The sequence below is a fragment of the Varanus komodoensis genome, unplaced genomic scaffold, assembly GCF_004798865.1.
Source record: "Varanus komodoensis strain SLA01 unplaced genomic scaffold, ASM479886v1 scaffold55, whole genome shotgun sequence".
Lineage (NCBI taxonomy): Eukaryota > Metazoa > Chordata > Lepidosauria > Squamata > Varanidae > Varanus > Varanus komodoensis.
The window spans coordinates 1,805,390-1,830,502 of record NW_025336157.1 but is presented as its reverse complement, the minus strand read 5'-3'; the positions used below and the strand labels follow the sequence as shown (position 1 = coordinate 1,830,502).

General features: G+C 48.1%; 2 protein-coding genes across 10 annotated transcripts; both read left to right on the top strand.

Moving 5' to 3' along the window:
- Window positions 1-3,454: 3,454 nt before the first annotated feature.
- On the top strand, window positions 3,455-24,910 carry LOC123032575 (serum amyloid P-component-like). 7 transcript variants are annotated; one of them, XM_044448566.1, is made up of 4 exons: window positions 3,455-3,603; window positions 19,712-19,799; window positions 22,677-23,002; window positions 23,882-24,910. In XM_044448566.1, exons 3-4 carry the CDS (start codon window positions 22,939-22,941, stop codon window positions 24,484-24,486), a joined length of 669 nt encoding a protein of 222 aa, XP_044304501.1. In that variant the 5' UTR covers window positions 3,455-3,603; window positions 19,712-19,799; window positions 22,677-22,938; the 3' UTR covers window positions 24,487-24,910. The 7 variants fall into 7 exon arrangements, 5 of the variants coding, with proteins under 5 accessions (XP_044304501.1, XP_044304500.1, XP_044304502.1 ...); XM_044448565.1 differs by having other exon boundaries at window positions 19,533-19,799; XM_044448567.1 differs by lacking the exon at window positions 3,455-3,603 and adding an exon at window positions 16,664-16,679.
- Window positions 4,577-16,229, top strand: LOC123032574 (atypical chemokine receptor 1-like). Of its 3 annotated transcripts, none has more exons than XM_044448560.1 (2): window positions 4,577-4,702; window positions 14,675-16,229. In XM_044448560.1, exons 1-2 carry the CDS (start codon window positions 4,592-4,594, stop codon window positions 15,587-15,589), a joined length of 1,026 nt encoding a protein of 341 aa, XP_044304495.1. In that variant the 5' UTR covers window positions 4,577-4,591; the 3' UTR covers window positions 15,590-16,229. The 3 variants fall into 3 exon arrangements, with proteins under 3 accessions (XP_044304495.1, XP_044304496.1, XP_044304497.1); XM_044448561.1 differs by lacking the exon at window positions 4,577-4,702 and adding an exon at window positions 7,573-7,772; XM_044448562.1 differs by lacking the exon at window positions 4,577-4,702 and adding an exon at window positions 14,538-14,567.
- Window positions 24,911-25,113: the final 203 nt, after the last annotated feature.

The following is a 25,113-nucleotide window of genomic DNA, read 5'->3' as shown; positions in this document are numbered from 1 at the left end:
GGCCATGGATCCTCCTTCTTGCTCCTTGTTATCAGAGAAAGCAAGAGAAATTTCCCAGGTTTTAAGGAAAACGGGTCTTGCCCAGGGTGTCTCCGCAGCGCCATCTAGTGGAAACCGCACCCTCCAAAACGGGCACCTCGTCCAAACTTGGCAGGGGTCCAGGCGGTTATGCACAGCCGATCCAAAGCTTGCGTTCTGGGGGATGAAGCGTTTGCCAAAAATGCGGCTGCGGTCACACACTGTCTCCTGGCTCCCCAAATGCAGGTACACACGCAACCCGAAACGAGGGAACAATTCCCCCAGGGACTTGGCGTCTCTTTTCCTCTTTTAACACCGCAGCCTTTGAAATTCAGCTCTGCCTTTAGGATGCTTTAGGAAAGGAAATGAGGAAAGCAAGCCAGCAGCAGTGCTCTTGTTTGCATTACAAAAGCAAACAGCATCATCAACGGGACTGTCTTGGAAAGAAAGAAGAGGGGAGGAGATCTCATCCATATAGGACCAAGGTTCTCAAAATGATCTGCCCAGCACTGGCCACTCAGCTGCAAGGTCGGCCCAAATGCAGGCTTCAAACCAACTGGAGTTCTAGTCCGCAGATCAGGGTTCTAGTCCTCAGTAAGCCATGAAGCTCACTAGTGGGCTTTGGCTGGCCACTGACGCTCAGCCTGGCCTACCTCACAGGGTCACTGTGAGGGGAGAATGGGAAGGGGGGGGGCTCAAAGATCTGCCTTGCATTGCCTGCAAGAAGCAGCATATGCATGTAAAAACAGATCGTAAAGAAACAACTTTCTCTCCTAAGCTGGTTCATCTATTAGTAATCTATTGTTCTTTCGACTAACGGCTTTCTTTAGAAGGGAAGCAAAAAAACCCACGGATAATCTTTTTCTTCGCTTCCAACGACTTCAGTGCATGACTTCAACAGGTTCAATTCTTCGTCTCAACCATCTCGGATTTGCCATTCCCAGCTGGCTGAATTTTGGAAGGCGTTTGATCTTATTTGATCACGTCGCTTTCGCATAATGGCAGAAGTGGTCCTGGGTGTTTGCTGATTCATAAGAGGACCTTATTCTACAGTAGACTGGTGCTTTCCCTGCTGGAGAACTAGAAAGCAGACCCCGAGATGGGCTGAGATGTTGTGATTTCTACCCCCGCAAAATTAAAAAATATAAAATAACGAGGTAAATCCACAGGAATCAATAATTTAATCCATTCCAAACAGGTTTGTATGTCCCACGAGTAATCCGTCTTAATAGTTGCTTGTGGAGATGCTAAGTGGTGAATAATTTAGCGTGCATGTACACACAACACACGCACCCACTTCCCCGCTGTAATTAAAGAATGCAAAACTTCGTTTGTTATACAAAATTATGGCTGAATAATTCAGTTCCCTGGTAATTACTAAATGGTGCAGAAATTCTCCAGCAGAACAGGTGCCCCTCTGGAGGAAACGTCGACCAGGGATCTTCAGCAGGGCCAATTACCTCTGAAGCACGACAGCCTGGAGATTCGGGGGTGACTCTCAATTACTTTCGGTTTCTTTTAATCGTACAGGCTCGGCTTCCCTTACGCTGACATGTGACAGCCAAGCGAACTTCTGCTCATGGCTCCGCGGTGTGGAAATTCAGCAAGGCTGAATTTGGCGGGCTGCGTGTGGCCCATGGGCCTCGACGTTTGAACCCTCGGTGCAGGACAATGTTCCTCAACGCAGAGCTTCCGGATATTTCAGAATGCAGCTCCTATCTTCTCTGACCACGCAGACTGGGGCTGATGGAACCTGTAGTCTGAAAGGGCCAGGGCAGCAAGTCCAGTTGGCCCTTGTTCCAGTTGCTGGCTCCCTCACCTGCTCTGCGATTAAGTGGCCTTACGGGTTTTATCCACTCCTGTGCAGCCATCTCCATCAAGTTCCTGAACGCCACCTTGATAGTCCCAAGAACAAGGTTAAAAAGTTCTCCATCCATACCATCAAATCAGGGTCTGCCTGGGTCTACTCTGAGCCGAGGCTCCAAAAGTAGGCCCCCCCGCTCACCTTTTCTTGAGCGCAAGCTTGCTTGCCTGTTGAGATCGGCGTCTAGACCTGAGTGTCCAGTTTTATGATTCTCTGTTTCAAGATGGCCTTCATGCTTTTGTACCTTTCCTCCTAGAAGGAACCCCGTGTGCCAGGGCATGCGCCTTTCTGCTTCATTTCCTCACAACTACCCTGTGAGGCAGCTCAGTCTGAAAGTCCGGGACCGGCCCAGCATCTCCTGGTGAGCTTTGAGGCAGAGTGAGGACAGATGCCACGGCCTCCCAAGTTCTAGCCAGCCGCTGCACCCTCCCAGCTCATTGAGGGCTCTCCGGCTCCACCCTGCTTAGTGATCAAGAAGAAGAAAGCAAGGCACACTTTGAAGTTGCCCGCCCACACCTTGCTCAACTAACTGAACAAGCAGACACATCACTGGGACAGAGTCTCCTCCACCAGGATGAAAAATGTGTTTTCCCGCCCTCTCCCTCCAATTTGTGTACTTTCCATTGTCTTCTTCTGCCCTCCTTTTGGCCATCCTAGCAACTTGTAGCAGGGGGGAAATACTGCTAGTCTTCCGTGAAGACCATCAGAAAAGCCTTGTATGATCAGACCGGGACACGATCAGCCCCAACTTGCGTCTCTGGAGATGTTTCCTCCAGGTACCAGCCCAGCCGATGCGGAGGGTACTGTAGGCCCAAACATCTGAGGAACAAGCTGTCCACCCCTGAGCTAATCTAGGTCCTCCGTGCCAACAAAAGTCCCTGGAAACTCAGCTTCCTTTGTGGTTTCCTGGAAAAACCAGAGCCCCCTTAGCGTCTCCCCCCATCTGGCATGGTCTTGGTGAGGGCTGAGTACGGGCCTCCCGTCTGGGGGTGGGAGCTGGCCGGATTTCCTGAGCTCAGCTCCTCAGCCTGCTTTCTCCCTGCCCGTGCACTGAGTGTCCACACAGACGGCCAGCAAGACACAAGTTCTGCAGCCACACAAATTATATGTGTTGGATATTTTGCACGAAGAATTGTGTCCTTTCCGTCCCTTGCACAATGCGACGGCCACCGTTGCTGAGCATTTGCGGACTCGATCTCAGCTTGAATTGCTTCCCGGACGGGGCTGTGGGCAGAAGTCCAGTGCGCACAGCACCTTCCTGTGCCTGGCCACGGTGCGCATTCACAGGTTATGCCCTGCCTCAGAGGAAACTCCTGGGGTGTGTGAATTGGAGGGGAGGGGAAAGACTGGCCGCTGCTACTTGTCCTGCTGCCATGAACCTCCTGGAACTGAATCTGTGATGAAGACCAAGACGGGAAACCGCAAACCAAGGGGCTTTCCTCATTAGGCACAAAATGGCTTAAAGATTGGTAGGAAATTCCCCCTTCCTGTGGGGCGGGTGAAAAATATCCACACGTTATCTGGTTCCAATCCCCCTGTGTCTGGAAGGGTGAGATGAGTGTGCGTTTCTTGTTTATCTTTCCTTCTCTGAGAAAATAAACCATCTGCCGCGTCTTATCGTATAAGAACAACTGGTGGGGTTTGCAGGCAGCTGGATGGACCCTCCTTCGCCAGATTCCAGCACACCCAGGACAGGGACGATGGGCAACTGCATTCCTTTGGTAAGTTGCTACTCAGCCGTCTCTGACTTGCAGCTTTGCTAGCAGGTGGCCAGGAAGTGCTCAAAAGTTCCGAAACGGTTTTGCCGAGTTTCTCCGGAGAGAAATGTCAGCCTGGACTGGGCGGGGAAGATTGTGTGCGTGTGTGTTTGGGGGCCCATGATCAGGCCATCTCCCCAGAGCCCCTCTTCCCGCAGTTCCCCAGTTGGTAAGCATAGAGCCCCCCATTCAGAATCCCTGGGGGTTTCAGGCTCGGGCGGGAAAAGCTGGGATGCCGCATAAGGTGGGCATTTCTTTTCGACACTGCCGTGCGCTGGATGATGGAGTGCTTTTAAATTGGGTTTTAAGTGGATATATTCCATGTCATGAGAGAGATGGAGGGAGAGGGAAATATTTCTTGCCAAAGCGGCTGGAAATAACAATATTTAGATAAACTAACAAGAAAACCCACACAAAGAGGCTGGGTGATCAATCTGGAAACAATGAAATATCAATAGAGAAAATGGGGCTGTTATACGACGCTGCTCAGGCAGCAAACGGCACCGCTCTTGACGAAGCCCTCCTTAATGTTGCGCAAGGAATTTGCTGAGATTTTGGAAGCGGCAAGGAGTGCTGCTGAGTGGTCTTTGGGGACGTATTTCCTCCCCGCTGCAGGATTGCAGCCGGGCAGTGGTGGGAGAAAGACTCTGCGGGCCCAGGAGACCCGGGCCCAAGAGGATCTCTGCTGTCCCATGTGGCAAAGCACCAGGCCGCCCTCTGGAGCAGCCCCAAGGGAATTTCCAGGCATCAGCCTGCCTGGTCATGGAGGGCGTTGAATGATGGGGCCCAACCGCAGTCTGCCCAGAGCAGGGCCTTCCAAGGGGCGGCCCCGTTCCTGTGGAACTCCCTGGAGGACAGGCAGACACCGACACTGGGTTGCTCTGGGTGCTTCTTGGAAACAGATCTATCTCAGGAGCCCTTCCCAGCCAGATGTTAATTGTTTTAAATTGAAATGATCTTTCTTGTATCTTTTTATTGGCAGTGTGGTACAGTGGTTAGGGTGTTAGACTGGAGACCTGGGAGATATGAGGTCTGGTCTCTACTCCGTCATGAAGCTTGCCAGGTGATTTTCGGTCAGTTGCTCATTCTTAGCCTTGCCTGCCTTGCAGGGTTGTTGTTGTGGAGACAGAAGAGAGAGGAGGAGTTGTAAGCTGAGTTGGGTTTCCTGCAAGAGGCAAAAAGTGGTATTGGTCTCCTTTTCAGAAATGTTTGAGAGGAGGAGGAGGAGAATATCGGTGTTATAAAGTTCTGGGTTGGTCTGGCTCTAGCAGTATTCAACTTGGCCTTCCAGTATTCAGCCAGACTGGAGGCTGGCCGAAGGCATGAGAGTGCCCGGATCTGGGTTCGAATCCCTCTCCCAGCCATGTCCACCAAATCCCACTCCCACCAAGCCTCCCAAGGGTTGTCCTGGGGATGAACAGGCCCACTGGGTTCCTTGCAGGGAAAAAGGTGGAGCGCCTGAGTGATCATGATAAACCAGGAATAGATGCCCCCTGTTAACCCTCCAAGAGAGGACCGTGCCCCCTAGAAGAGGACACTCAGCCGTGCAAAGTCTGATTTGCCCATCCTCTGAGCAAACCTGAGATCAAAACCGCCCACAAGCCAATCTGGGAGAAAGGGAAACAGGCAGAGCTGCCTATCCTGTAGCCAGATTTAATTTCTCCAGGACTCTGGCGACCCTCTTGACCAGGGAGACAGAGCTTCAGGTGGCTATTTTGATCTTCTGGGAGGCCTTGGCCAGGGATGGGTTGACGCCCCCTGAAGCCTGGGGCTGGATGAGTAGACCTCATCCTCCGCTCTGATAATTTTCAGTGCTGCTGTAGAAATTTTTACTGGAATGTTGTGCATTGCACGACTCTGTATTTTACTGATTTTACTGGCTCGTAATTTAGCAGTTTCACTGTCTTTAATTATGCCTTTCTTTGGGAGCCAGTGTGAGATCTTTTAATGCAAAAGATGGAATTTAAAATGTTTTCAATAAAGAAAAACTGCAAAAGAGGGAAAGGTAATAAGACATTTTGGAAGGCAAAGAAGGGAAAGAAGATGACCAATTAAAGTCTGAGAGTCCAAAAGTGAAGAGAGAGAGAGATGGGAGGAGAAAACAGGAAAGAAAGAGAGGGAGGAAGGAAGGAAGGGGTCCAGAAAGAGAAGGTCTAAAATAATGTTAGATAAAAGGAAAGGGAAACGGGGGAAAGAAAAGAAAAAGGCAGGACAGACAAAGGAAAGTCAAACAAAATGTAGGGCTGCAAATAATTTTATGGTGCCATCCTATGCAGAAATCTTGCGCTGTTTTCCCAGGAGATTGCCGAGTGCTTTAGAGAATTTTTTCTGACTAAACATGCCCAGGACTGCAACTTCTTGCCCAAATAGAAAGAAGGAAAAAAGAAGAAAGGGGGACGGGAGAAAACTAGGAAAGAAAGGGTGGAGAAAGATTCGGGAGCAGGAGAACAGAGACTGAGCGGCTGCATTTCGCTCATTTCGGGCTCCGGGCACAGATCAGATGTTTGTCTAAATAACCGCTGTGAGAAGTCTGGCTGAATGCAGGCATTGGCTCTTTTTCCAATTCAAGCCTGTGATCTTATCTAACCTTGGGGAAGCCGGTGAAAAATTTTTCCATCTCCTTTCACACGTAGAGAGATACCACGGCCACAGGAAAGAAGATGATTATATTTCTAAAAAATCCACCGATCACACATTTGGAGCAATCTGGTTCTCCGGGAAGGGGTGAATGGAGAAATCCGTTTTGCATCCACCGTCAGCACACAGAGCAAAATGTCAACAAATGAGAATTATGAGAGGTTTAATCTGTCTGGAAATGCCGGGCTCTTTTGGGGGCCCATAGCCCCTCTGGGAGAACCCCCTAAAGGGAACCCGAAGCTGGTGACCTTAAAGCAATTTTCTTGGTGGAAAGTGTGTGTGTGGGGGGGGTGTATACGTGAAACAAACCCATTCTAGCCCTTTTCATCACTCCGGATCTTCAAAAGCATCCCCTATGGACAGTGAAGGGAAGGAATGCACTCTGTACTTGCTCAGAAGCAACTTTTCCTGCTGCAACTGAGCCTCAATATTTTGAAAATGGTGCCCTGTTCAAGCTCCGGGAAGGATTAAACCAGGAATGCCATCTCTTTCAGCCTCTGAGGGTAGAATTCAATTCCAGGGTGCCGGGAAGGAACATTTTAGAGTGAGCCATGAGAAACGAAAGGCGGAGAAGCCGGAATTAGACACCGGCCAGCATGTTTTCTTTTCTTGATGGGTTTCTTTTATTTCTAAATTACCCTATAGCCAGAGGTCTCTGAGCAGCTCACAACAACAAACCAACTCCATAAAACGTAACATAAGGATATATTGCAACAGTTTTAAAAGTTTAAAGCTACTGTATAACTGAGAAGTAAAAGCCAAACTAAAATTTAGCACCAGTGCAAAGGTTAAAATAAAGAAAGGAGCAATCTAATGAGGCTGCCCAGAGAATTATGTGCATCTTGTGGGAAACGGAGGCAGAAGTCACCCAGGCCGGACTGTTTCTGCTCTGTAAATGACTTTGGATAGCCAATTCCGACTCTCTAAGTCTTTTACCCAGGGGCACAAGAAGAGGATGCTGAAGGAAAAAAAGAGGTGAAGTTGGCACACATCCCGACACCCTCAAAGTTATTGCTGAGGTCATTCTATTCTATTCTATTCTATTCTATTCTATTCTATTCTATTCTATTCAATGCCTATTTATTGGTGTGCCTTTCCACCAAGGTGACTGCGTACACAAATCGAAATCTAGGCATTTGCTCATTTGCTTGCCATGTAACAGACACCAGCTCAGTGTCACCCCTTGTCTCTTCCCAATTTTTACAAAGAAAGCTTGTATTTCTTTGCTTCTTTTTTCTTCTTAAAAGAACAACACATAACCCCTTCCTCTCCTCCCACAATTTTCACTCTTCTAATTGCATCTACATTCTCAGAGCTGTCATCTGGTCACCAGCACTCGTTTTGTCTATTTCTCGCCCTCCCTTTGGAGCAATTCAGCTGCTTTTCTTCTCCCCGTGTTAGGAACCTGCGATAAATATTCTGCCAACGCTCCCTAATTCAAGATGGCCACAGTTTTTAAGATGCTGTACTTCAGGTGCTGTGGTAAGGCAATTGAGGTATGCTGGAAAGGAAAATACTTCCCCGCGTTCATGAGGATGCAACTCCAGCCAAGCCAAGATTGGCAGCCATCCCAGGATAATCAGTGTGGTGCATTTCCACAGTTTCTTAATTGCAGATGAAATGGAATTGAGTCAAGACTTTTGTGCTGGGTAGATGTCATTGTTTGGATTACTTTTCTCTCCGGACTGGGAGATGGGTATTTAAGAAGGCAAAAGCAGTTTAATGTAAACAAGGCACATGAGTTGGGACAAAAATTCTGAACTTTGCATTTGCAAGGCATGGAGAAGCCCCGGCCGTCAAACCAAGCCTGCCCGAGGTCCCAGTCGGGACCGACTTGGGTTGCCATGTGGGACAGTCCCTGACCCAGAGGACAAGTATATGAATGACCAAATCAGCAACCAGGGCGGCCCGAGATCCTTCAAAAACTCCCCTTCTCCTCATTTTATTTATTTTTATTTATTTATTTTTCGATCTATATCCTGCCTTTTTCCTACAAAGGGCTCAAGGCAGCTTACATCATTCTCCTCCTCCATCTTGTCCCCACAACAACAACCCTGTGAGGTGGGTTGGGTTGAGAGTCTGTGACTGGCCCAAAGTCACCCAGTTGGCTCCATGGCCGAGCGGGGACTCAAACCCGAATCGCCTGAGTCCCAGTCCCATGCTCTTAACCACTGCGCCACACTGGCTCTCTATTTTGCAGCAGAATCCTCCAGGAAACAAGTACAAAACTCTAAATTTTAGTGACTATAAATTTTTGAGGCAACAGTATACAAAGATGCATGATATTAAAACTCCTTGAACAAATCTGTGGATGTAAAGGAAAAATGCACATCTTCAGAGTGATGCTGACCCACCTTCGTGGAAACCTTTAAAACATGCCCCAAGTGTGGGGAGAGCTAAGACTAGAGGGAAGCTTCAAATTGAGATGAAGCAACATTAAAATAGGAAAAATGCATTAAATGAAAGCCAGAATGAATATTTTGCAAAGATGGAGAGGTTCCTGTGAGTTAAGGCCCAAGATTTTGTAAGCCACGCTGAGACGCTTTTCCATATAGGGCGGGGTATGAGTATTTTAAATAGATTAATAAAGTTGGCCTGTAGAATGTGGGGCTGCCCGTCACCCACAAATCGAGTCTTTCACACGGACGTCCACATGGGAACACCAGTCTCTATTTGGCCAAAAACCAGTGAGGTCAGTGTGCCGCATCCGTGCCCCATGTAAGATTTTTTCCAGCTATTCCCAGCGCTCCGACTCTGGGTTGCCCCTCTTCCACCGGATTCTCTCAGCCTCTGAGCTTCCGCTTTCTCCAGGGCTGCCTGACACATAATAAACACAACTCCCAGACAATATACTTGTTTAAGAAAAGGCTAAGGTGAGAAATAAATTTCCATTAATTCAGCGCAGCAACCTGACAAGGGAGGCATAAAGTTATCAAAGCAAATGCGAAGGAAGGAACTTAATTCACATGCTGGTTGAGTGTGTCCTTCCAGTGACTTCTTTTGGGGCTAAATAGATTTACTGCTTCTTGAGATCTTAAATATTCAGGCACACAGAAGCAGTCAAATACCCTCCTACACCTTTCCCACATCCCAAGGAATGGAGAATCGTTGCTCCATCAAGAAGCGCCCAATTAGGGGTTTACACATGCGGCGTTCCCGGTAGCCACTTCGCCACCCTGAATGCAAACAGTACAGTTCTTGGGAAGTTCCAGAAATTTCCCAGACTTGCAAGCAAACCTATGGGCTATGTTGCACTTCTACAATGTCTGTTTGCACATGTTTGCGCATGTTTATGCTTCATCCTCTGGGGAAAACACACAATCTTTGTTGGAAGAATTAAACAGTTTTAACAATTGGAGAACCTCAATAAACTTGATGTCCTATTCATCCATCTCTGTGCCAAATCTGTGCAGAAAATACTTTTCTGCCAAGGGCTGTGCCCCTTTCTCTTTCTGCCAACCTTTTTTGGCGTTCGGCCTAGTTCTCACTCGGCCATCAAGCTTCCTGGGTAACTTGGGACCTGTTTGAGGCCCAGACTCTCAGTCTGACCTACCTCACAGGGTTGTTGTTGTTGTTATTGTGAGGATGAAATGGAAAAGAGCTTTCTAAGTTGCTCTGGATTCTTAGCAAGAGGCACAATGCAATTCAAACTCATAAACATCAGAGCCTCTTCCAGTTCCAAAGATGCAACATTTGTACAGGAAAGTTTTGACATCCTGAACTTAGCATGGATGAAATGGCTTCCTATCAGGGGAACCATAAATAAATAAAAATAAATAGTATAACTGTTCCCTGTCTCAAAGAGTTTGGGGATACCAAATGCTTCCCTCTCTCAAGTGGGAATGACAAGAAAGGGGTTAAATTGAAACTTACACGGAGATAAATTTGCGGTGCTACCTTTCCAGTCCAGGCAATGGACGTCTCCTTCCAAATGCAATTACTTTGGGAGAATATGAGAAGCAAAAATGGATACAGTGCTTCCCATGAACAGCCAATAAATCCACCCTAGGGAGGTTTATATCTTTTCCTCCCGATCTTTCAGACACAAATTGACCCCAAATATTTATCAGTCTTGGGACTGGAGAAACAAGACTGGAAAAACAAGAGCCTTTAGATTAGGGATTTGCACACAGTAAAAAAGAAAATTATCTCGACACACATGGAGAATATTCATGGTTTATTTGCTTAGAAACTCACTTCAGTTAGGGAAGTCAGAGAGATCTGCAAGAAAATGAATTTGGATATAACTAAGAATCCAGCCCACAAGTTCCATTGCAGATCGGTTCTTCCTGAGCCGTGTGGATTCTGTGGATCTTTATTCATGGTACACCATTGTATGCAAATTTAGCCCTGGAAAAATGCATACAATAAAAATGCTAACCCAAAAGGCACATGTCCCTCATAGCCTAAGGAATAAAAATGCACTTTTTTGAGGATGTGCATATTTGGAGAGGGATCTTTGCATCTGAAAAGATGCATTTGTACAACCCCATATTTGCACAGAAGTGTACAAACGGATTTGTGCAAAATGCCATTCTGTCACGGAGCAAACAGGAGCACTAAAGGCACCACAGACAAAATGGATTTCACCGCATCCCCGACTTCCGTGCATCTCAAGATGGCATCCCTAAAGTCCTTGGGTGGTTCCCCATCAAAACACCGCCCAGACCTGCTGCAGAAAATCAGGACCAGTTGGATCAAAAAATGCATGCTCTTTTTCTTGATTTTAGTGTGGGCAGTTTGTTTCTGTTGTCTTATTTCTCCTTCTCGCACATTTCTGTTTTTATTGTGGTTGCGTCCGGCCTTCAGCCCTTCTGCCACATGACTGCTGTATTCTTCAACGATGGAAGGTATTTGCTTCATCCAATCCACCCCTCTCATTTGATCTACTTCCATCGCCATCATCTTCCACTGCTTCTTTCGCTCCATTTCAATCTTCATTGTCACCCATCTGCTTTATTTAGGTGTCTCATTTTGCCAACCTTGACCTTTGAGTGGACTTAATGCGGAGCTGAATACACTGCTTGGAAGCCACGCTGAAAACATGCGAAGTCATAATTCTTTCTATTACCTACAGAATCCTTGAAGGAACTTGTCATGGGACTTCCAAAATTAGTATTACTTCCAAATCGTGAGAGGAAGTAGTTCCCCTATACACCATACTAGTCAGACCTCATACTTTAAAGCCCTCAACGGCTTGGGCCCTGGGTATCTAAAGGAATACTTGTGTCCATATACGCCCGCCTGCCCCTTGAGATCTGCGGAAGAGGCCCTTCTCCGGGAACCCTCCGTGAAGGAAATTAGGAGGGTGAGTACCCGGAGGAGGGCCTTCTCTGCGGTGGCGCCCCACCTATGGAATGCGCTCCCCAGAGAGGTCCGCCTGGCGCCGTCATTGTTTGTTTTTCGGCGCCAGGCGAAGACCTTTTTATTTAAAACTTATTTTAAGTGTTAATTTATTATGTAGGGTTTTTTTTTTATTTTTAAGCCAAGATGCACCGGGTTTTAATATTTTTATTGTATAATTTTTATATGCTTTTGTTTGTTTTTGTTGTGAGCTGCCCCAAGGCTTTGTTGCGATGGGGGCAGCATAGAAATGTTTTCAATAATAAATAAATAAATAAATAAATACTATGTCCAGTTCTGGGCACCAAGATTTAAGAAAGATGCTAAAAACATTAGAAAGGGTCCAGAGGAGGGCAATCAAAATGATCCAGGGTGTGGAAAAGATGCCGTGTGAGGAGAAACTGGGTATGTTAGGCCCTGAGAAGAGAAAACTAAAGGGGGACATGATATCCCCCTGTAAGTACCTCAAAGGCTGTCACAAAGAGGAAGGTCAAGATCTCTTCTTGCTGATAGCAGAGTGTAGGACATGGGATAATCCATCCAACTTGTAACAACCCAGATTCAGGCGAGATATCAGGAAAAGCTTCCTCACTGTCAGAGCAATATGGCAGTGGGACCAGCTGCCCGGAGAGGTGGGGGGCTCTCCCACACTGGAGGCATTCAGAAAGAAACCAGGCGGCCCTCTGAGTGGGATGGTGTGAACTGGTGTCCTGCAACAGCTGGGGGTGGACCTGATGGCCTTCATGGCCCCTTCCAACTCTGCAATTCCATGATTCTATCTTGCATGCAAGAGGTTACTGCCATTTAGAGATAGCAACAAACGTTTGTGTTAAACTAACACTCTTTATACATTTTGGCATGCCTTCTTTATCCAAATTGCTTAACAGTTTAACTACAGATGTGACTTCGCTTTTACTTCTTTTGGGTGAAGGATACTTACCTTCTTGTTTTGAAACACAAGGAATATTTACGTTGTTGCTTTGGAAAACAAGGAAACTGATCTTTCTCGACACTTGTACAATTCTTTAACATTTACTCCCTTGAATCTCAAATTCTCTTGTTAACCTTTTCCTCGACAAGTTAATGCCCTGTGTTCTTGACACGGCAGGAATTTATGAAAGCAACCATTTTCTAAAAGTGGATGTTTTGCTTCTGTTATTATGTGTAAGGATCTTCTTTTCAAACCTGTCTCTGCTTCCATTTGCCGGCTGGAACATGCACGAGAAGTTTGATTTACTAGGACACACACCCTGGGTTTTTTAATGCAAGAATAGAAAAGAGTCCTATGGTTTTGTAACTCAGCTGCAGACATTTCGGCTTGTAGATCTTTGAAAGCGTTAGCCATTTGTTTTCTATAATCTTGACAAGTGCTGATAAGTCGGAAATGGCTCTTTTCGGTTCAGATACTCCAAGCCTGGGAAGGTGGGCTCTCTTAAGCCAATGAAATTTACCTCTTCTTCTTACCAACAGACTTTTAGTGTCCCTCTTCCTTTGCTAGGAATAACCCATATTTCTAACCTCAAGTGAGTGGGTATCTGAGTGGATTTTTAGTACCCCACTTCCTCCAATAGACAGAACCCATATTTCTAATATTGCATGAGTGGATATATTGCGCATATCTGGAATAACACGGGACAGGGCTGCATCAGCTTCCCGAATTAAGAGGAAGGGTTTTATATGTCATCATATTGAAAGAAAAGGCTTGATATTAAGATACAGCGATTTCGATATCTAATTCTGTGTACATTTGACCCCAGAGGAAAGCCATATCATGGACAAATTGTACTTTAGTTGATGAGATGTTGATATCTCGGGCTTCAAAGAACCGATATGTACCAGAACTGCATGCCATTTCAACTTTGTACACTCAATTCCTCCTTTTAAACTGTCCTTACAACCATTTCTCCAAAATCTCAAACCTTATAAGTGTTCAAGAGAACCAGTGTGGCGTCGTGGTGAAGAGCATGGGACTGGGACTCAGGCGATCCAGGTTCGAGTCCCCACTCAGCCATGGAGCCAACGGGGTGACTTCGGGCCAGCCCCAGACTCTCAGCCCGGCCTACCTCACAGGGCTGTTGTTGTGGGGATCAGATTGAAAGGAAGAGGGGAATGATGTAAGCCACTCTGAGTTCTTTAAAAAGAAAAAATGGCAGGTTAGAGAGCTAATAAATCAATAAATATCATGCCCAGGGAGGTGAAATATTTCTCAATTACTCTCTGCACCATCTGCTTGGCTGCATATGGAAGCATTCCAGTTCCATTTGTCTGCCAAATTCCCAGGCGTCTGATTCTGCCTTAGGATATAATGACATTGCTTTCAAGGTAAAAGCCCCACAGAATTCCTATAGGCAAAGACTTGAATCTGAAAGCATGTCTATATAGAAGTAAGGAAGGTTTATTCAGATGGACTTTGTACAAAGGAGAAAGGACCTTACAGGACCAAACAACTTGGTATTTAACCAGAAATACTGTTAACTGAGCTCACACGCCATTTCTGGCTACAGATGTACAACACAGAGGTGCTGAGACTGCACTTTAACGTCACCGGGCAAAGAAAAGCCACTGAAACCAAACCCCCCCCCCTCTTTTCCTTATCTCAGCCTCAGTTCAGCCAGTTTGTCTCTGTTATTTCTGCTTTTTGCAGATCTTGTGCTTTAGTACGACCGTGGCAAGCCTTCAAGCCACGTGTTTCCGCATTCTTCAGTATGAACACGAGTTGCTTCCTCGCTTTTAGCTTTAACAAATCGGCTTCATCTTGCAACATTTCAATATTTGGCTGCTGAAATGGGTTGGGCCCTGTTTGCTTTCCCTCCTTCTCCCGCACCCGCCTGCACGGCAGAGGTCTCTCTCACAACCTCGGGGATGTAGCTGGGGCTGCTTTTCCATGCAGGCTCTGGGCAGAGAACGGGATCTGCTCTTGGACTGCTTTTCTGATGTCGGATCTGGAGGTCTGATGCATTCTGCAGCCTGCAAATGGGGGCAGGGTCCTCCCCTTAATGCAGGTGGAAAATCGGGCCAGGCAGTCACCTCTTTGCCATGTCTTCTCTCTTTCTAGGCCCAGAACCTCCACCAAAGCCTGAACTTCTCGGAGTTGGAGGACTTCTTTGCCAGTACCATGCCAGATTATGATCTCAGAAATTTCTCGGACTATGAGGGCCTCTTTCCACAACCGTGTGTGTTCACGTACTGCTCCACCTTTGGCAGCAAAATCCCACCGTTCCTGGGGGTAGCCAGCGCCCTGGGCATCGTCTGCAACATGGTCCTTCTCACCGCCTTGGCCCGATGGTCCCTGCTTCGGGGCCAACACCGTGCAGACCAAGCCAAGCTGATCCTCATGGCAGCCATGGCCATCCTCTTTGCGGCCACCTTGCCATTTTTCACCGTGGAGGTCAGCCAAGGTTGGGTCTTCGGCGACACCTCCTGCCAGGTGGCCCGCGCGCTGAAATTCGGGTCCATCCTCACGCAGGGGCTGCTGGTGGCCGGCTCCTCGTGGAGAACGCTGAGCGGCCGCCTCAACTGCCTCGTCCTTCTCACTCTCTTGGGGCTCGGGCTTCTGTGTGCCGTGCCGGCCGCCCTCAGCAGCAGCGTGGGGGAAGTCTGCATGGCCAGCCAGATCGGTGAGATGCGCCCCTGGTTCCTGACCCACATCCTACTCTGCCTGGCTGTTTTTGACATCCTCCCAGGCGCCATGGCCGTGGCCATCCTGGCTCTGAAGTGGCAGAAAGATAGCTTGCACTTCGACAGAACCTGGCTCTTCTACCTCTTCTGGGCCCCGTATGGACTGGTGCTTATCCCAGACATGCTGGTTCGGGAGCAGCTGGTTTCCACGACCTGCCAGTTCCAGGAGGATCTCAACTATTTCCTGGGGCTGCTGGAGGGGCTGGGCATCCTCCACTGCTGGCTGTACCCCCTGATTATCCTGGGGCTCAGTGTATGTTGCCGGAGGCCCATCAAAGAGGATACATGCTAAACTGAGCCAGCCTTTCCCATGCTCAGCTCATGGTTCCTGCAGGAACTCGCATCTTTTTGTATGGACTCTTCTTTCTACTCTTGGACACAGAATATTATCATAACAGCCTGGGACAGCTCGGCTCTGTGCCCTGACTACATTTCCAGATAGCTTTGCCGGCCACCTACTCTTTTCTCCTTTTGGCGCCGGGCAAAACCCTTTTTATTTACCAGGCATTTAATAGTTAAATGTGTCATTTTAATATGCTTTCATCAGATGCCTCTAGTGTGCTAATTTGATCACTTGTCTCGGAGTTGTTTTATGACCCTCGTTTATGGCCTAATTATTGTTTGGATTGTGACATTGCTATTCTTGTTTGTATGTTCTACCTTTGTAAACGGCTCCGAGAGCCTCTTGGCTATTGGGCAGGATAACAATGCAATAAGTAAATAAATTGGGCATGGGAGAAGACGAGTATCGTAACCGGTGTGTGGATGGCCGTGCTTTTCCTGAACTGCAGCCTTCTGACATCGCTTGCCTTAGATCTGAATGAGAAGCAGAAGTAGTATTTTCTGTTAATGACTGCTGCAAAGCACCTCTTTTGTATCACGAAGCCCGTCCGGCTGACCAGTTTCGACAAATAAAGACCGCAGTGTGAAAAGGCTTTTGTGCTGATCTGCTTGGAAGGAGAGGGGCGGGAGAAAGTCCAGCCCCTGACAGTGGGCTGCGGGGACTGATATTCATCTGTGCTAGGGGTAAAACTGTGCTGAAGTCATCGGCATTCAAGCCATCCACATTCTTCTGCCAGAAATTTTGTTACGACGGCGTGGCACAAGCAGGACGGCAGCACTCTTGCATCCATGTTCCCCAGCACTTGGACCCATGGGCGGATGCTGCAGCCACTGGAGGGGGCCCGGCCGACCCACCAGCCAGAGCTGCTCCTCGCACCTTGTTTTGCGCCTTCTTACAAAGCTGCCTCATGCCACCGTGGACTCCAGGCCGTCATCGTCCAAGTCGTGCTCTGTCACATTGGAAAGGGTCCAGCAGAGGGCAACAAAAATGATCCAGGTTTTTGGAACGCTGCCCTGTGAGGAGAGATGGAGAGAAATGGGTATGTTTGGCCTTGAGAAGAGAAGACTGAGATGTACATGATATCCCTCCATAAGTACCTCAAAGGCTGTCACAAAGAGGAAGGCCAAGATCTCTTCTTGCTGATGCCAGAGCGTAGGACATGGGATAATCAAGTGAAGTTGGGATAATCAAGTGAAGTTGCAACAATCCAGATTCAGGCTGGACATCAGGAAAAGCTTCCCCACTGTCAGAGCAATGGGGCAGGGGAACCAGCTGCCTGGAGAGATGGGGGGCTCTCCCACACAGGAGACATCCAAAAAGAAACTGGGCAGCCATCTGAGTGGGATGGTACAACTTGGTGTCCTGCAACAGCAGGGGGTTGGACTTGATGGCCTTTATGGCCCCTTCCAACTCTACTATTTTATGATCCTGTGATCTGAGATGCAAAGGACAAAACAGGCATTAGTCACCTCCTGGCTCCTCTGCCAGGATGCTGTGATTCGAAGCTTCCCTCGGGTTCGTTAGGGTCATGGACGGAGCACGCGGGCTGCCCGGAGGCAGGAAAATCGACTCCAAAGCAGAATTGTGTCTTCCTGGAGAGGTTCCAGGGGAAATGCACTCCTGGCTCCTTCCCCTGCCGATGGGCCGTTTGACTCAAGGCTCTCCCGGAAAGCACCCCAGGGGGCTCTTCTGTTTACCAGCGGGGAGCAGAACGGCTCACACCATTATGGCCACCAGTCAGACCGCGAGAGGCCAGCCTCTCACATTCCAGCCTCTTCCCAGCACTGGAACAGGAATTTGCGCATCTCAGGTGTTGCCACAGCTGGGCTGGGACCGAACACGGGAGGCAAAGAACGGGATGGAAGAAGCGCGCTTGTGATTCCAGGCACGTGTGTTGCTTTCTCCCTCCTCGGCCTGGCCCTGAGTGAAAGGGGAGGACGGGAAAACCATGATAAGGCAAAATCCACTTGGTCATCTGTCAGGTAGATCGTGGCAAAAAACCACAGGTAACCACGCAGGTCGCGTGCTCGGTTGTGAGAATGCAGCCTCTGAGGAGGGAATCCCTTCCTCTTGGCCAGAAACTTATTTCAAGTCCCAGACAGAGCAACACTCGCAGAAAGACATTTGATTGGTGCTTCCAGTGCATCGCCTTCCAGAAGAACAGCCAAAACCGCTCTCTCTCCAAACCCCAAAGATTGATTTGCCCTGGCTAAAACGTTTTATGTGCCTGATGACTAATCCCACTGTATTAAAATAAGACTCACTGCCCGGAATGGTAGCTCTGAAGCACCTCATTCCTGCGCGCCTTTATTAACCGTTGCTCAGTGGACTTAAATACACATCAAATTAAAATGTGCATATTAAAATCAGGGGCAAACAGCATTTCTGGCTGGCTGGTGCCATTCTTGAATTCACACTGCCCTCTGCTGCCTGGGAGCTGTACTGCAGGGTCCCTAGATAGCCCAGCCTGACTCGATCCACCCTGTAGGCCTCGGTTAATCTGCGAGAACTCTGGGAATGTGTTGATGCATTTTAAATATAAACACAAAAGGCTTTCTCGGGATCTCTTCACAGTGGCAGCTTAGTTGATCTATGTTAGATACTGAGTGGAATCAGAAGTGGGGAAGTAAAAGAATACTTTTTAAAACAATACAGCATCTAACACCTCTTTTGAGAAGAGAGGACAACAGCAGCGACAAAAGAGTGGCGTTCCAGTGGAAGGAGAGCCAACCTTCCCCAAGGAGAACATTCCCACTATGGAAGTGGAGCTCCGATGTTTTCGCATTCCCGCTAGGAATTGGCCAAAGCAATATTCAGAATTGTTCGGATACTCAAAACATCATCTTGCTGCTTCTTGCATGCTGGGTGTCTGTTTGTGTTTGTGATCCCTGCTCGTTGTGCACATGGGAAATTTACACGGAGTGAGAGAGCGGTGATGGTAGGGGCGATTCGTGTAAATCTCCCACCATCTGCACACGTGCCCCTTCATGAACGAACATGCCAATTCTAAAGCCCCTTGGACTAAAGCAGAGGTGTTTCAATCTGCAGAGAACATTTCTGGGAATTCGGGAATGCGTGCAAATCGAACTGGGTACTGGGAACAAGGCGAATGACCCCCCCCCCCGAGTTTGTTGATTTGCAAACGTGTGTGAGAGACGGGTGGCCAAGCGCATATACAAAGTGTTGAATTCGGCTCTTTTGCAACCAAAAATGACGTTTTCACACATCCCTCTCACTGGCCATGTTTTCGCTAGTGCTGGGCCTGCAAGGATTCTAGGGGGACAGTCAGGTGATCTTGAATGTGCTGGGTTCAGAGTCCCCTTATTCTCCCAGGAAGCTCCTCACTTATGCCAGGACGGCGCTGGCATCGCTATTTCCAAAATGGGGCAGGACGGCTGCTGGAAGAAGGGTGTGAGGTCCTGGGGCAGCATCAGGGCCCCTCTTCTGGCCAGAGACCAGAACAGCAGAAGCGGGCTGTGTAAGAGCCAGCTCTTCCCTTCAGATGCTGCCTTAGGAATGAAGGTTTTTCGGTGCTGTTGGAGTCTCCAGGCCTTCTGGAACCTGTTTCTGGAAACTCTGCCCATCCTGCCTCCTTGCTCCTGCCTCTTCCTCCTTCCAGCTTCCCGGTCTTCACCTGCTCCACCTACCTGCTTCTCCTCAGCTTCTCTCTCTGGCTTTTGATTCCTGATTGGCTTTGGCTACTCTTTCCTACTGGACCGACTTACCTGTACTTGTTACCTGCCTTTGCCTCTGGACCCCGTGACTGTGATGTGGAGAGTTCTCATCTCTCCGTGCTGTAAATGAGGGTTGCCCATATACAGCTGGCACCTAAAATGGAACCTGAAGTACGAGGTACAACAGACACCGACTCCCAGCCTAACCTACCTTGCAGGGTTGCGATGAGGATAAAGTACAGAAAAGGCAGACTATGTACAGCACTGAGGGAATCTTGGTGGAAACAGCAGGACAGAAATGTAAGCGACAACAAACTGAAGCTGCTGGCGGAAAGTCGTGCGTGGAGCAAAACTGAACAGTGAAGTTCTAGATTCTCTCTGCTCTGGATTTCCACAGCTAAAGGAAGCGGTTCCAGTTGCGTCCGTGGAGTTCATCTAAACTGAGAGGTTAGGAGTTTGATCCGGAGGAGAAAGGGACAAGATTGGTGAGTGCCATTTATCTCTCCGGAGGGAAGTGGGGAGGGTGCGTGGAAGGCCGGGGTGGGATTCCCTCGCTCGCCGGTGTTCTCCTGGCAGGCGGAAGAAATGTAATGTCACTGGGCTGAGCTGGGGGGGATCATGGACAACGCTGTCACTTCTTCTTCCCCGGGTCTGGAGCTGCGTTCGATGACAGTTTGCTGAAAAGTGCGGGCCATGAGGGGTCTCCGATCTGGCGGGTGACACGCTTCCTCTTTTAATAACTTGTCAGCTGCCCTGCCAGCCGTGAAATAGCAAACGGGGTGCGATGTGCTGGTGAAAAGATGGGAGGACAAGGGAAGGAAGGAAGGAGGAACAAGGGGAAATCTCTGTGCGCGTGGCAGGAGAGGACCAAGATGCCAGAGCCGCCGCAAAGGTGTCTTTCATCTTGTGATTGATGGTGTTCATATAGCACTGCGTCACTAAGCAGATTCTGGAGTGGCGATCAGGGCGAAGGTAAAATACAGCAAAGAATAAAAATAGGAATGGAAAACGAGGAATCAGCCAGGAAGGCTTCCTCCAACAGCGATGTCTCTAGTCGGTGCCGGAAATGCCATGGACTTGGTGCCTGGCAGATCTCCACAGAGACGGGGCCACCACAGCGAAGGCCCTTCTTCCGGGGAGCTCCAGCCTGGCCAGGGGTTCATGTGGGGTCACCAGGACCTCCAACCCCAACTTCTGGGATCAAGGCACAGCTTTTGACCTCGAAGGGGTTTTCTGAACAATCTTATCGGACTTCAGGGCTCCTAGGTTTGCCCTCATCCTTGGAAGAAACATTGTATTTAACTATGACATTAATAGTGTTAATACAAATATTATAGATAGTATATATAGAATATTATAATACTAACACTGATATTTCACTATTGGTAAGAATTGATATATTTAGGTATTAGTGTTCATCTGTATTGAGTATTAACAATGAGTATTAATAATAATTCATCTTTATTAGCATATCAATCAGTGATAATTATTAGAATATTATGATTCATTAATAATCATTATTCAGCATTCTTAATTAGCATTCAGATTATTCCTTAGCATCTTTATTAGTATTCATTCTTAATTATCAGTATTGTTATCCTTATTAATGAGCATTTCCATTTATTATCAGCAGCAGCAAGAACTGGGCCTGTTCATTTAATTTCATGTATTTTGCTTCTGTGCTGCCCCATAGCAGAGTTAAAAACCTGAAAATTACATTATAAAATGCATTTTGTAATACATAAAGAGGCACACAACTTAAAACTGTTTTAATATTTCAGGACTTCAAAAACATGCGGGGAGGGAGGGCGTCAGTTTGTGGGTCTGGGAGGAATCCCCGAAGGCACCCCCCCCCCCAAGAAATATTTTGTGTATTCTCCTTGGTGCTTTTGCAAATCTTGAGAATGCCCCAAAGCTGCTGGTCCTTCCCTTTTGTGCCTGGGTGCATGACAGCAGCCAAAAACTGTTCACAGCCAAAAACATCCGAAATAAAAACATAAAAACCTAGAAACAGAGTGAGTCAGAAGGGGTCTCCCAGGCCATCTAGTCTGACCCCCGGCTCCAGCCGCAGCCTCCAGATCTAGAAGCTCCATCTTGGCTGAAAGCAGTAACACTTCCTGAAATATTATAAGCAATGAATATGAAATCTGATGGGAATGGCTTTCTTGAGGTCCCAAGCTGCCACATTTCCGGGCCTTTAGGTGGGTTGTCTCTTCTGCTTTTGCTTCCTGATGCGAAGGGTTCTCACAGGCCTTTGGTGCCCAGTTTTGCAAGACTGCTCGGAAAGGCGTGTGCAAGCCCAGGGCATCGCTCCCCGTCACAAAACTCCCCGTGCAAGCATCTTCTACCAGCAAGCTTTTTTTCCGAGCCAAGGGTCGTTATCGCAATGCACAATCCATCCCGTACCGTCACAGAGGTGATTAGAGCTCCCCAAGGAGGCATCAGCAGGAAATGGGAACCATACGCTCCCCGTGCTTCCAAATTAGAGAGGAAAGTTAATAACGTCGGAGGAGCTCCCGGAGCTATTAGTGGGGAAATACAGCAACTTAAATCAAGCACCGGAGAGCTCTAAATAGCCCTTGTTTATTCCGATCAGGGGCTTGCATGGAAGACCCTCATCGGCAAGGTTCATGTAGATGGTGAGTGGCGTTAGGCAGGCCGAAACGAGCGTGGAAGGAAAGCGGGAGGTGATTATCAATAAAAGAAAATGGAACTCGGCGGAGGATCCGGCGTGGGGCATTTTGGAGGCAAAAATGATATGTAATAAGGACTACCATCTTGTCCATGGTGCTGTTATTTTATTAGCCACGCTCAGTTGTCTGCCCCACTTTCCTGCCGTCCGTGTTTGCTGAATCTTTCCTCTGCTTGTTGCATTTTTAATTGGTCGTAGTTCTTTGCTTTGTTTTTTAAGAAAAGCTTTCTGCACAAACCTGTGTTTACTTAGAGGGAAATTTGGGGCTCTTTGGAGCCTAATCTTGCGGTCCTCAAAGCAATGAACCTTTCGCAGGCCTGATGCATTTCCCCCCTGCGGCCAAGTATTTGGTACTTTGCTGAGTTTTGTGCAGTCGCTTTTCCCATCCTGAAGGGCCCAAATGATCCTTCTCGGGCTCTGTGGCTGCCAGTAAGAACTTTCAGTGAAACGATGTGCTGCTGGCATTTTAGCAAGACTCAAGAAAAGCAAGGTTCTAGTCCTCATGGCTCTGAGTCAGGAGCTGGTTTAAATAGGAACACAGGGAGAAGCTTTCAGTGTGGTCACACCTGGGGTTTCTCTGGCCCAGGCTGGTCCACACGGAGTGGCCGCAGTGGCTCTCCAGAGGCTCGGGAAGGCGTGCAAAGCTCGTTTCTGAATCCGCCCCATACAGGAAAGGGTTAAGGAGCAGCCTTCCTCCCCACGACGACTTCTGGAAATTGAGAAGGGTTAGCGCGCTGCAGAGAGAGACAGGGAGGCCTGTTTTTTTCCAGCCATGCCGCTGTGGAGATAAATTTAGACGGAGGCCAGGAGTGGGTGTTTGCCCGGAGACAGCAGAGCTGGGCTTGTGCAGGTTGCTGCCCGCTTCTCCGTCCCACGACCTCGGCTGTTTCCTGCCCTTTCGTCCCACCTGCTTGAGATGACAAGTCCTACAGATGGAGCCAGTCTGGATTCCGCTCCTTGTCTTTGCCAGTCTATCTGCGCTCTCTCTCCAAGAAGGTCAGTAGCAAGGGAGCCGGCCGTCCCGTGCAAAAGTGCCCGGGGGCTCTGAGATCGTTTCCAGAGCTTTGCTTGTGTTGGGGCACTAAGCCCCAAAAGCCATTTTGGGCAATCGCTGGGAATCTCTGCAATGACTGGGGGAAGTGAGCATCTCTGAGCATGTACAGAGTGCATGTATTTTGTCACTGAGAAGAGGAGAACCCCCCCCACACACACACACATACACACACTTTAATCATACACATGTTCTCACTTTTGGGATTTCGAAGGAAGAGGCTGTAACCGCTCCAGGTTTCAAACCCAGTAATCTCCCATTAAGATATCAAATTCTGGTTATTAAGAGCGCCAGGAGAGTCAGAATTGCAGGATCAGGGCTAGAAGCAGGATTGCAATGGTGCAAATTTCAGGGTTGAAGGATCTGTTTTGTTTCCTTGCTAGAATCCCAAGAGATCCCCCAACCAAAGCTCAGAAAAACACCTAAGAAGTCCTAGGCCAGGAATTTGATCTGAGTCCGAGAACTAAACATAGCTGATGGTCCTCACACAGAAAAAAATCTCTCCTGCTTGCTTCCAAACTCTTCATTTTAGCTGCATAATTAAGGGTGGGGAAGGTCAGGTGAGTAGGTATAAGAAGTCAGAGAACTTTGTTGATCAGCCACAGGCCAGTGAAAGATTCAGCAGTGCATCCAGATTGACTTTCTGCCCTTTCTGGTTCATTTGTGAGAAGAATTTCCCCAGATTCCTAGAGTTCATTTGCAGGACAGAAAGAACTTGAGATGTCCAAGAAGCAAAATAGAAGTGCTAGAACTGAGCTGGCAGACGTGCCCCATGGGCATGTCCCTTCCCCTTTCCCCTTTTCTCTCCCCTTGTGTCCTTGCAGACTTGTCTCGGAAGACCTTCGTGTTCCGCAACCAGCCCAGTGAGGGCTACGTCCTCCTCAAACCGCTGTCCAAGGAGGCGCTGGGGAATTTCACGGTATGCCTGCGGTCCTACACAGACCTAACGCGGCCTTATGGGCTTTTCTCCTATGCCACCCCGTCGCAGGACAATGAGGTCCTCATCTTCAAACCCAAATCGGGAGAATACCGTGTGTATGTCGGTGGGGAATACCTCTCCTTCAAAGTCCCGGAGACCCCCTTCAGCTGGGAACACGTCTGCTTTGGGTGGGAATCGGACACCGGCATTGCTGAATTCTGGATGAACGGCAAACCTTGGCCGAGGAAGGGGCTGCAGAAGGGGTACGTGGTCAGTGCAGAGGCGTCCATCGTCCTGGGACAAGAGCAGGACAGTTACGGCGCCTCCTACGATTCCTACAACTCTTTCTCCGGAGAGCTGACCGATGTGTACATGTGGAACTTTCTCCTCTCGCCTCACAAGATGAGGTCTGCCTACCAAGACCTGCAGCTTCCCCAGAGCTCCCTGGATTGGCGGAACCTGCAGTACGAGATCAAAGGAGACGTGGTCATCAAGCCGAGGTTGAGATAACCCGAAGACGCGACCCTGTGAGATGCTGGCGGAGGGAAGTTGCTTCTCCGACCCCTGAATTCCAGGCCACCGGATGGAATTCCCAGAGAGGTGCCCCCTCATTGTTACTGTTTTGGCACGAGGAAAAGATGTATCTTTTCCCTGGATATCTTAATAGTTTATTTTAGTGGTCCTTTGGATTTCACCCTGACCCTATTGGCTTACACTTTTATTTAATTTTTAAGTGGCTCATTTAAAAGTTTTGGTGTAATGATTTTAATTTGTGGGTTGTGTTTCTTTATATTTTTGGATGGTTTGTTCCTGTTGTAGTATTACAGGTTTTGAAAACGTCGTGCTTTAATTGCTTGTAAGCTGATCAGAGAAGCCCAGTGTGGACTAATGTAGTGAGAAAGAATTTGAAATAATTAATAAATAAGTAAATGTATTATTTATTTATTTATTTATTTATTTATTTATTTATTTATTCGATTTATATCCTGCCTTTTTCCTACAAAGGGCTCAAGACAGCTTACATCAGTCTCCTCCTCCATCTCATCCCCACAACAACAACCCTGTGAGGTAGGTTGGGCTGAGAGTCTGTGACTGGCCCAAAGTCACCCAGTGGGCTCCATGGCTGAGCGGGGACTA